Below are 13642 nucleotides of genomic sequence, written 5' to 3' on the forward strand. Positions count from 1 at the left end.
ATATTCACACAAAATGTCAAGTCATTCTGACCAGTGGATCTTATTTCAGACCATTGTGAAATTGGAACTTTAATTATAATCACTCTGCATATATAAGGATGATGGCCAGAGTCCCAAAATGGCAAAAGCATCAGCCTGCTACCCTTGGGACCTGGAATCAAATTTAAGCAGGGAACTCCAGGAATTTTTCGTGGGCAGTCTCCCATATATTTCAGGTTTGTTCCTGAAATATATGGGAGATTGTCACTTCACCATCAAGTCACTGCTGTTATAGACTTGGCCAAACCCATAGTGAACATGGTAGAATGAACATCTTTGTGTCCTCACAGCAGAGATTGAAAAATGAAAAACACCACATATAAATAAAACAAACTTTTTTAACTACTGACAGTTAACACAACCATAAAGTTGACATCTTTATAACATCGAGAGTAAAGTTGACAAATCAAAATATAGTAAAATAACAATTACAATGCAATATATTACCAAAATCAATGTTACTAAATCAGGTTGTTAGACAAAATTAAAAGAACAAACAATTTTAATTACCTACGTGAACAAGATCAGAATGAACATTATTTTAGATGTTGAAAAAATTTATTTATAATCAAAACATAGTTTTTGATTATAAACTTAGCGGTTTGAATTTTTAAATTGTAATATTGAAAAAAACTTACAAATTTTAATACTTAAAACAAAGAATTGGGTTTAAAAGTGTATAATATAGCAAAAGAAAAACAATATATATTTAGTCAGAAATGAAGCAAACTTCTACTATTAACATAATAAAAGTTAAATTATACTAAGTATTTTCTAGGAAAACAGCATTATGGGTCATAGTGTAGAAAACTAAAACTGTATGGAAAAAAAGTTTAAAACTTATTTAAATATAAAATTAAAAAATTATCCTAGAGATCAACGTAAATTGACAGCAATCAGAAACTTGATTGGCAAGTAGTGTGCGAGCAGCTGAAAACTGGCAATTGATCCATAGATGTTACACAATGAAGTTTGACTTTAAATATCTCGGTTTATAGATTGAATTTCAAAAATCTTGTTTTGACACAACATTGGCTTTGCCAAATTGTATATATTTGCAAAAAATAACGTTTAGTGGTCGTGCAGTTGCTTTAAACTTCACAGACAAAATGCTGTCTGACTTATGCAAAGTTCCACTCAACTAAAATCACAAAAGACATCTTCAAAATAAGCATCTTCAGTTTCATATTTCTGCCACCTTTCTTATCACTTATTAAAACAGTCTTGCTGCATTACTTTCTTCAGTGCAATTGCCAGAGCATTTTTGATGCAAAAGATCTGGTACATTATAAGTCTGTCCCCAATGGTAGCTCAATTAACCAGGACTTCTACATTGACATTCACGGTTACCCTTGTGATGCAGTAAGAAGGAAACACTCACCTCTGGCAAGCAAAAATATGGGTTCTCCATCACAGCAACAACCCAACATACTGTATTGTGCTCTCATAGTGATTATTTGGCAAAACATTAAATAGCTGTAATTTCACAGCCTTTACTTATTGGCATTCACTCTTGCAAACTTTCATTTTAATGAAGAGATGAAAGGTCTACTTGAAAGATCATAAATTCAAATTGGCAGAAGAGATGAAAAGTTCTACAACAATTGCACTTGACATAACACAGAATGGGCTGCAACACTGTTTTAATAAATAATACAAACATTGAAGTGTGTAATTGCAGAAGAGTTGTTTATTTTGAAAAATCTTCTATAAATACGTGTACCATACTATTAAGATGATAGATTATATTAAACATTTTTTATTTTGGATTCTATCACTTATTAGTCATTTTTCTCTAGATCCAAAATTTGCATTTTCCATTTTTTGAATTTAATAAACACTAATAATTTGAATAATACTTATATTTTAAAATATGTATTATTTTTACACTTATAAGTACTAATTATATATATATTTCTTTGAGATTTATAGATATTTTTATTGAATTTTATTAAAATTTTAATTCCTTTTATAAGGTAAAAGAAATAGTGAGAATAAGAGTTTGTTTTTTTAATCTAAATTTTCAACTACAACTGTTTCAATTATATCAAATATAACTGATATGTTTATTTTTGCTTTTGCTCAATAATTGTATTAAAATTTTTATAGTTTATTGATTTATTAAAAAAAATATATCATATATTTTTTTACCTTGTAAGACTCATTATATTGGATGCATCACATTCTTCACATTAAATTTTTTCAGAAAAAAATATTTTTTATGGTATAAGATATATTTGGCTTGTAAGACACATTTTAGTTTTCAGATAAATTGTACTGTACATACAAAAAAAATGCACGTTATAAGACTAAAAATACAGTAGAGAGTCGTTAATCGGAGCCCCGGTAATCGGAACGATTTTCAGTCGGACTGTGTCGTGCCGAATCGAACGTTTTTGATACTAGATTTACTTCTAAAGTATAATTTTCATGTTTTTATATTCTTCAATATATTTATTTTGTTCGCACAAAATGCAGAAATAATTTTTAACGATACGATAGCCTCGATTATTATTATTAAAAATTTTCGTTAGGCTTAAAATCGACGAAAATTCAACACGAAGCGACACGCGACGGATAAAAATTTGAACATCGGACAGGTTAATATATTTTTTTCTACATAATTGGTAATCGGAACAAATGACTAATCTGAACCACCCCAGTCCCCAATTGATTCCGATTTTCGACACGCTACTGTAAAGTAATTTTTAAAGAAGCCTCAATGTGGCTCTGTTTCATTTTTAGTTTTATGGAATTAAATTTATTGATTTTAATAAGTATTGCAAATAATTTTTATTATAAAAATCTGGCTTTAGTGTACTTGATAATTAAATGAATTTGTATTAAAATTTTAATTACACATTGAGTTAATTAACTATATTTATTTTCAGAATGGTATTGGAAATGTGTAATAAGAGTGTGGGGATTGAGAACTCTAGCTATAGTATTGGCAATATTCAGCATCATTGTTGTTTGGTCAGAAATGACATTTTTTACGGCATCGCCGACACTTTCGTTATTTGCCGTTTTTGTGGAATTGGCCGGAAAACACTACAATTATATATTCATTGAGGTTATTATTATTATTATATTTTATATATATTTATATTTTTTAATTTTGACTGAACTAGTAAAATAATATCTTAAAGTAAGTTTATTTCAGGTAGTGGATTTATTTAAATCCCACATAATTATTTATTTTTTTCATCTCTTTATTTGTTTGTTTATTTTTGGGAATTGGCATTTTGTAAATATCAAATTGATTAAATATTAAAAATTTTAAAATAAAATTTACTATAATTGCTTCAAATAAACATATTTAAAATATATTATAATAAGTTAAAATCATTAAACTTTTTTATCTGTTCATAGAGACTCATTTTAAATAATAAAAAAAATAATTTTTAAAAATATTCATATACTCTTTTTCTCAAGGTATTAACAATTTGAACTGATCGATTATCACAGGCTTTGAATTAATTAAAAACAGTTATTTTTGCATACATTGACAAAGCTATTTGTGTTAATTTAGAATGATGTAATCGTCTGTTTCTAATTAATGTACATCTGGGACAACAGACTAATTTAAAACTGTATCCTTCTCTCACTAGAGAAAAATTTATGTAATTTGAAAGGAACTTGGAGATGAATTTAATTAATTTGAAAATGTTAGATTGTTTAAATAGAGCATATTTTATGAATTAAGAATAGAGCAATGTTTTATAAATTATAAAGTGATTTCTATTGATTTTTGTTTTGTAAACAAAAATCAGTAAATTTTGATCTTGTTTGATAAATTTGATTTGAAACAAAAAAAATACTTCTCGTAAAATTTTTCATATTACATATTGTATTGGGCTGCAGTTTGAAAAAATTGTTAGACGTATAAATTCTTACTGTCATCTGTCTGTCCTTCTTTAATCTAGAGCAGGGATGGGCAACCTTTTTCTATGTAAGGGCCTCATTTTAAGACTTTTGAACCGATGCAGGCCACATACAAGAGAAAGAGAAAAAAAATGTTGGTAAATCAGAATTATTTATTCATATATAATTATAAATTAGCATAGGTATACTTAATTTAGCTTCTGGAACCGACGTAAACGTAATATATTGGAAATATTTGGTTAAATATTCGTCACTGCTAGTTTTAAATTAGTTTCGACGTATCTGTTAGCCGGTTTCTTGTTTTAATTTTTACTAAATTCATTGTGGGAAAACTATTCACATATGTAAGTTGTAGAAAATAGCGTTTGAATTTTTGCTGCATACTTCCTTAAGCTGGGAAATTGATATATTTATTCACATTTTATGCGTCACGAGCTGCAAAATATACGAATGTGGGCCACAGGTTGCCCATCCTGGATCTAGAGAACGGAGTTAGATAGATGAATGCAGAGATTGGATATGGAAAGCTTAGGAACAGAAGGTTCCAATTAACTATATAAGAACTTCCAGTTTGCACTGGAAGTCATGTTATTTTAATTCAAAAGCTTTTTCCCAAAAGGTGTTAGACAGATGACCGGCACGACTCTATTGCTAGCGGGAAAATATGATTACGGGGACAAGATAATACTAATTTGAGATAGAGAGCATATATTTTAAATTAAATAAAGTAAAAATATGATTAAAAATTGCAGCTTAACATTGTGATAATGTCACAATAAATAATTGCTCATTTTATTTATATAATTTTTTCTTATTATTTTTGAAGAAAATATTTTTAAATTTTATAAATACTGGCTATATATTATTCTTTAATGTTTATAATAATTACATATTATATATGCAAATGCATCAACTTTTTGAAATTATGGAATTAAAGGAGTTTTAATTAATAGGATGCTCTTAAAATTTTTTCTACCTTCTAATTAAAACATGTGTTATAAACTTATTTTTATAATCTATATATTATATCAATAAAATAAAATCATTTGATTTAAAGAAAGTAGATTAGAATAGTGATTAAGAATTGATTTAGATAAAGAAATTGTTTGCATAATTTTATATTTGTATTTTATAATCTACATAAAAATCAATAAAACATAAATCTTATAATAAAAACAGTTTTCAAAGCTTATCAAAATATTTTTACTGTTTTGTTTATTTAGTTACTTGAATTGCTTCATGTTTGGAATACTTGTTTAAAATATTATAGAAGAATTCTGAAAACTAAGTTTTGATGATTATTGTATATTCTAATAATAAATATATTATAATTTCAAGAACATATATCTATTTACAAACGAGATTCTTAATTACATAATATCTATTACAAAAAAATTTAATAATTTAAATGATAACATTACTGTATATTAATCATTTTTGGTGATTGGCTGTTTTAACCTATTATTGTATTAAAAGTTACAATTTTAAAAAATTATTCAATTGACCCAGTGCTTGTAAAATATTATATATTATAAGGAAATGTAAATCTTTTAGAAAAACTGGTTTGATAATATAACAAATGCTTTGATATGTTGAAAACTTTCCTATAGATAACTTTTAAATTTTTCGTGAAGCTAAAATAGCTACGATGATCAATCCAAATATAAAAACAAAATTATAGAGTAATTTTTATTTAAAATAGAATTAAATAATAATAATAATAAATTATTTCAAGAAATAATCAAATACTATTTTTTTTTTTATAAATTCTAGTGCATAAACTAAATATTCATTCATAGAAGAAACCAGAATTTAAATAGGAAAAATTTGTCTGAATCTAGAATACAATTAAATTTCTGTCTTTTACTTATTTTAAATTTACTAACTAATCAAAAAATTGAGCCAGTTATATTTTGGCTAATTAGATACACAAATTACTTAGAACTTGTATATTTTAATCAAAATGTAATCCAATAATGAAGCTTCATTTTTTTAATATATGTAATATGATTTGGGCTTGATTCCATTATGATTATTTACTGTTTGCATTTAAATTATTTATTCTTTTTTTTTCTCTTGGTTTTTTCACTGTTTAAAAACAGTTTAATTTTTGTCTTAATTATAATAGGTTATTTCTTTAAAACTTCTCTTTACGATTTTTATGATTATGTATGTAATTGAGATTTAAACTTTATTTTCGTTGTACTTTTGTGTTATTTATTAAATATTTCTGTACAGAGACATATTTTTATTACATGAATATTACTTTGAATAATTAAGATTTTTGTAAATTAATATAAATTAAATAACATTTATTTAATTAACTTGAGTAGAGGTTAGTTTTAGTTTATGTATATATAACATTAAAGTAATTTTTAAAATGTAATTTTAATTTTTCAGATAATTTCTATTTTCACTATTGCTTATTTGTGTGTTTGTGCGTATTATACGGTTTTCAAAGTTCGTGTCTTAAATTATTATTATCTTGCTCCACATCATCAAACGGATGAGTACAGCCTTATTTTCAGTGGAATGTAAGTAATATTTAAATTAATATTGTGGTCTCTAGCTAACTGTGAGAAATAATGTTACTAAGTACTGTAGGGTTCCTCCATGCATGACTCTGCCATATACACTCCAACCCCTTATGCAAGCATAAATAATTCACAAAAAATAATGAGCCTCATTAATTATTGAGTATTTCATATACTAATCATACCTATTTCACTTTTGCTTTATATATATATAAAGCAAATAAGTATTATATTAACAATAAATAGCACAATACTATAAATAATGAAAACTTTAAAAAACTATTATAAGCGGACTTTTTTCTTTTCTCAGATTTTAAAGGAAAAAGTAAGCACTTTACTTTGGCTTATCAGAACTGCTGGGATTACTATTATTGCATTTTGAAGCTATATTTGCAAAGTAATTGGCATAAATGAAAACAAACAGAAATACTGATAATACAGTGATGAGTTGGCAAAGAACAAGAACAAGCAAGAACTCCAGATAAAGACTGATGCCTGTTCCACTGTAAAATTAAATCTGAACCATTTTTTAAGCAGAGACTTCATGTACCTTAAAGAAATAGCTCAGATTTAGTGCACGATAAGAGTATTTTAAGTATTTTCTTATTTTTTTTATCTGTAATAATTTAAACATGAAACCATATATGGCAGGGCCCTACTTTACTTGTATGTAGTTATCTAGTATAACATCTTTTATGATTATTTATTTTAACATATATAATTATAATAATTTTATTGCTTTTTAATAAAAACTAATTTTGAAAATTATTACCATATTTTCATGGAGTGACCAGTATGCCACATACAAACAGGAGAGCCAGAAAATATAAAATTAATCAGATGTAACAAAACTAATTGTTAATTAAACATTAAAAAAAACATTCTTCTAAGTAAAATAAAATAATAGTATTGTAATTTGGTAATTTGACCAACTTAAAATCAGGAAGAGTGTTTTCATTTACTGGACAATAAAACAATTAATGACTTATTGACGTTAATAGTAGTAGTTAGTGTTGGCTACAATGACCATCTACTCTGGCCTTAAAAATAACATCTTCCTCTCAAATTTCATGAAAAACTATGTTAATAGGTGTAAGCTGAGATAATTTACAGCAAGTTTCTTAATTCTAATATGTTTATTTTTGCATTTGTGAATCAAATAACAATAAAATGCACATAAAAAAATCACTTTCAGAATTCCAAAAGTATTTTACATCCATAGAAAGAGGATAAAATGAAGAAATTAAACATATAATCGTAGTTTTTGATGTAATGCTTACAGTCTCACAGTTTTAGAATAAAAACGCATTCATTTTTACCCGACATAAATCACTTGATTTTTAATGTGCCGGTAGAGAGGGATGTATAACCTCACTTAAACCAGCATGCCTGCATTTCCCTGGGTTAAACCAGCATGCAGGTTTTTACATATGGAAATATCTGATTTCATAGTCTCCTCAGATAGACCATCATGCTGGTCATTTCGTGAAAATACAGTAATAAATTTCAAAGAATTAAAAAAATTTCATTTCAGAATCAAATACTTTATTAGGAGTTGAAAATTAAAACAATCCGAATGTTTTCAACAAAGACTCTTGTTCAAAGGTTTAATTTTTATTTTGTCAGAGACCAGTCCTCCTTCTAGGACAAACAATTTTTCCATAAATGGTTCGTTCCATCAGGATAAGTGGAAAGGGAAAATTTAAAAGACCAACTTGTACTGCCAGTAAGTCACATTGACTGGAAACTGAAACATGGGAAAAAAATGGTACTATAAGCTGGAGATCACATTTTATTAGTAGCAGCAGCACAGTTTAACAGGAAATCTTCATTAATTCAAACTCTGATAGTTCGAAAATTCGTTAGTTTGTAACTGTGCTATTGTCTCGGCTGAGGATATAGAGATTTATACGTTAAGAAATTTGGTTAGTTCAAAATACGGCTACTCTGTAATTCAAAGTGAAAATTGTCTGAACTGTGATATGCATACGTTAACTGGTTCGTTTAGATTGAAGTGTGTCCATGTTATAAGAGAACAATGGACCAAGAACAACTCTAACCTGGTCAATATGGCTTTGCTATTACAGTTTCACATTTCACTTTTGATTTTAAACACTAGAGGGTGAGAATCTGGTAAAAATGCAAATACAGTTTACAAAAATTATACAAAAATGAAAAGAATCCTTTGCTCGCACGTATAGGACAACCTAGGTTTTCGAAGCAGTGAAAAATAGATAAAAACCTTGTCTTATATGCGAGTAAATATGGTATATTATCATTATTTATTAAAGAAAATAGTGTTCTGTATAAGTATCCGTATTCCGTTTACTCAATAAATTACATCAGTTATATGGCATTTGGCATATTGTACAGATATATGTAAATTTTGGATTATTCAAACTTGATAATTTAAAGCCACAATTATTTCATCCCTTGAATTTTGAACTGACAAGGATTTACTGTATATATTTTTTGTTAACTTGATATACAATACAACAGATATGAGACATGTATCTACTGACACGTTAGCTCTGTACTGTTTAGCTATGTTGTAAACAATATAATTGCAGTAAACAAATGCTTACCAGCAACATTTCTTGCACTTTCTGTATAATCATGGACAATTTTCATAACATACATATTTACATGTGTGATTTTGTCATCCAAATCCCACTGTACATAGCACTAGCTGCCATTCTTCACGTAATGGACAGTTCCCAAGCATCTAGCAGTGTTTTAGTTGTTGCCAAAGTTGCCTTTCGACAAGGAATTATCATCATTCCATTTAAAGTAGGTAGCCGGAACACTCATATGCGTGCCATGACTAATGATGGATGCCACCATCTTTGTTCACATCAGGACTGCCAACAAGTGGATTTTGCTACTTCTCAACAATGTAGAGTATAATGTGAAAAAGGATCTGTCCTGCTAGCAGAACAGGTTTACATGCTACTGAAGCCCAAAGTTAGGGCCTATCTGTAGGGCCACTGACCAAATAATCATTAACGTCATTTCATATTGATCTTTCAGAAATAAAAATGTCTTCTGTTATTTTTAAGTTTTTGTCTAGTCTGTTTTTCTGTAACTGCTATATCTTTTTTATTTTGACATTTTTGACTCCTTATTTTTTCTTCTACTTTTTTATTTAAAAAAAAGGTGCTAGAAATTTTCATCCCTTGTGGAACTAGTTGATGTACAAAGAGAGGCTCTTGCAAATATATATTCTGTGTGTAGTGGTCTGAACAGAGTAAGCATTATTATATATATACATTCAAGTTTGTCTCATTGTAATTGTAGTATGTTTGTATATTTATAGACAAATGTAAAACATTACAGACAGCTAGGGCATCTATTAACAGATATATAAAATTATTTTTTCATGTGGTTTTTTAAGTTTTGTGAGATTTAGCATAGAATTTTCTAGCATAAAGACAAAAGTGGCATCTAGGAGGAATTCCTACTTGCTGTCTCTTCCTGGATAATTGGTTTTTTTCAACACAGTCAGATCAGAAGAAAATATTGCCTAGTTTATTAAAAAGTAGGAATTAGAAGACGAGATATTAATTTTTTTTTTTCGTAATTGTTATATTTTTTAAAATTATCTAGGGGGGGAGTTATTGGTAAATCCTCTCAATATGTATAATTATTTATATGTTAAAGTTCCTGAATAATGTTTCAAGATTATTAGTTGATTAGTTTGTCATAAATTGTAATAATTTTAATCAACTTGATGATTTAGTAATTGTATATTTTTAACTTAATGCTGTGTTTAAAATAATGTGAAATAATTTTAAAAATGTATTCTCTCTGGAACAACTTCATTTGGAAATCTAATCTTTAAAAACATTCTTAATTTAAAAGATTTTTTTAACTTTCAAAAGTAAATCTTTTAATGCCAAAACATTTGATATTGAAATACATAAAAATAAAATGACAATACTTCACTATTATGTTCATAGAAGTCTGTTTTTTAAAACCTTCAATTAAATGTTTTTAAGAAAGTCATTTCTCATCTAAAGATCAACCTATATTTGCAAATCAAAACAGTTTTGAATACGGAATGTCATCTATAAACTTTCAAGTCACTATAATGTTAAAAATTCAATTTGATTTTTGGTTTTTCATCAGCATAACATGACAGCATCACAGCAAATGAGTTTTAAAGCTTAATGTCAGCCACTGTGTGTTATTGACCTCACTTTGCCTACTATATTATGTATTTTGGCATAAAAAAGATAATAGAAAAATCAAGTCAGAATGTTATATTCCAAATATACACAAAAAGAGAACTTTAGCTTTATAACTGCAAGAGAACTTTATAAGCTTGTTTTAGTTGTTTTCTGGTAGAGAAGAAGAAAAGAAAGGAACATTCATTCCTAATCCAAAAGGTGATACTCTGCCTACTACTTAGACCACTAGGGTCCTGTGACAGCCACATTTAAAAACAATATAAGTATTTTATCATCATCATTGATGGCTTCATGAAATTTACTTGGATATATCCAAGTAAACTTCATGAAGCCCTTAAAGATGCTTAATGCTTCAGAAGTTAAGGATCAACTAGCTTCACAACAAGAGACTTTTGGAAATCTACATCATATTATCACAGATAGAAGAGGCGACTTTAAATCAGATGCTTTTAAGAAGTATTGCCTTGCAGAAAACATAGACTGTGTGTTTACTGTAGTCCATATGGAATCTCCACAGACCCACCCAAAAGAACCTGCCAGAATTCTTGGGTCTTATTACATAACAAAGGTAAAAGATAACCACTATAAAATCACAAAAGTAAGTGACTGATAGCCCTTCTCGGTTACCTACTTTGTGACTGGGACGAGGGCCCTCGATAGCCTCTTTCGTCTCAAATTTTATGAAACTGTTTCCCCTTGGAGACCGAGGAGTTGTCAGGGAAGGCTAAATGTGGCCCTGAACATCCCAATGAAAGGATCTGCCCAATTAGAGGATAAGGAAAACAAAATTTGTGAAGTTAAGAGAGGAAAGATAGGAAAAGGAGATCAAAGACAGACCAGGACATTGTGGTGTGGAAATGGACATTACAGTAGAGCGTCGATAAGTGGAACCAGTTGGGGACTGGGGTCCTTCCAGTTAATGATTTGTTCCAGTTTCCGACTTTGTACGAAAAAATACATTAACCTGTCCGACGTTCAAATTTTTCTCCGTTGCGTATCGCTTCCTGTTGAATTTTTCTCCGTCGCGTGTCGCTTCGTGTTGAATTTTCGTCGATTTTAAGCCTAACGAAAATTTTTATAATAATCATCGAGGCTATCGTATCGTTAAAAATTATTTCTGCATTTTGTACAAACAAAATAAATATATTAAAGAATATAAAAAACATGAAAATTATACATTAGAAGTAAATTTAGTATCAAAAACATTCGATTCAGCACGACACAGTCCGACTGAAAATCACTCCACTTTACGGCCATTTCACTTACCGACGTTCCTCTTATCGACGCTCTACTGTATTTTGTTCTTGTCTTTTGGCTTTTCATATCCTACATAAACAGTATATATATTGTATCTGAAATATATAATATAAATTACATTGTGTTGAGAAATTGTATGAAGAACATTGAATATAAACCAAAAATGATTGGACTTATTAAAACAAAAATTTTTTATTGCTTATATTGGTTTCTTTAATGTGAATTTTATTTTCCTTTTGATATATGTAAATAAAATTTGATGTAATAAATTCATACTCTCTTAACAATTTACTGTAATTCTAAAAAAAAATGTTTGTAAAAGTTTTAAGTTTTACCATTTAAATTAAGACTAATATTTTTTTTAATTTAAAAATGATGTCTTTTTTTCCATTTTAAAATTCATTATTTGATATATTAATAATTTTAAATTTGATTATTAGAATGTTAAGATGCACAAATTTATTAAACTATATTTTTGTATAAATTATTTTTAGGTTATTATGTCGCTTAACTCCTCCTCTCTGCTTGAATTTCCTCGGTCTTATCCACTTGGATAGCCACGTTTCTAAGAATCCTTCTTTTGTTGAGACATCATACACAAAAGTAAGATTTGATTTTTTTAAAGTATATTTTGAATATTTATAATGTTTAAAAGATCAGGAAAGGTATAAAAGTTGATAGTTTGCATTAATTTCTTCCAGATAAATCATCAAAAATGTTTATCTAAGCACAAAAGTGTTTTTGGCTTTAATTTTTTTGTTTATTTTCAAGATCTTTTAATAACTTAAAATATTCAGGGATGTAACTAGAATTTCTGAGTGTGGGTCACCCACATCTCTGATAGTTTGCATAGACATATAATAGGTAGGTAGGTTACGTAAGAATAACACAACCAAGATCACTAGCAGCATGTTGTTGTATAAGGAACTGCCACGTCGGTAAGACAGCTCCTTATGTGTCATATGCAAATCAGTAATACTGTATCGTGACAATGCTCAATAAAAAAATAAATAAATGGCAGAACAAAAACAGGTATTAAATTTTATTTTTTTTTACCTCATGGCTGTTTATGTAGCCTAGTATTTGAGACCGATGTGTCCGTTTTCTGTTTCATCCAGTGGTCAACTGCTTTGTGACTGTTTTTGCACGTTTACTTTTTAACTTGTATGGAGGCAGCAGTGAGTGGTGGTTAGTGTGGAAATGCCATCTCTTGCCACCCTATGTGGCTACATCCCTGAATTTTCTATCTGAAGATGACTTAATATATATTTATATACTTTTAATAATGACAATTTGCACATTTCTAGTTTCATTTGGATTTCTTTAAAATTATTACATCTTCTATAGATTTTATATTATATTAATCATAAGATTGAATAATATTACTATGTATTATTGTTTGTTTATTTTTGTTAATGTTTTATTTTTTTTATTTTAAAGTTATCTTTTTAGATTATTATATTATTTTTGAAGTTAAGTATTTGTATTTCTTTTTGAAATTGAAATTAATTTTAATTACATTAATAAAATTTTATAAATTAAAATGTCAAATAATCAACCAATGATTGTCTAAATGATCAGGCTATAATATGGCTATAATCAAATAATTAATATAAGTAAATTTGCTATTAGAGATAGATGCTATGTACCATCTCTTTTCTAAATTAATAATTATAATTTTAATAATTTAATAAATAATTTAGAACTTTCTGGAAGAAAAGAGCCAATCCCGGGCAG

General features: G+C 27.8%; 1 protein-coding gene across 2 annotated transcripts in view; it reads left to right on the top strand.

Annotated features, from left to right (window-relative positions):
* LOC136982556 (G-protein coupled receptor-associated protein LMBRD2) overlaps positions 1-13642 on the top strand; it is a 100264-nt gene that overhangs the window by 47421 nt on the left and 39201 nt on the right. For both annotated transcript variants that reach the window (XM_067279054.1, XM_067279055.1), the window contains exons 10-12: positions 2931-3112; positions 6325-6458; positions 12400-12508. In XM_067279054.1, the coding sequence (XP_067135155.1) occupies positions 2931-3112; positions 6325-6458; positions 12400-12508 (425 nt within the window). The remainder of the gene's footprint in view (positions 1-2930; positions 3113-6324; positions 6459-12399; positions 12509-13642) is intronic.

The sequence above is a fragment of the Centruroides vittatus genome, unplaced genomic scaffold, assembly GCF_030686945.1.
Source record: "Centruroides vittatus isolate TY-2023 unplaced genomic scaffold, ASM3068694v2 contig_854, whole genome shotgun sequence".
NCBI lineage: Eukaryota > Metazoa > Arthropoda > Arachnida > Scorpiones > Buthidae > Centruroides > Centruroides vittatus.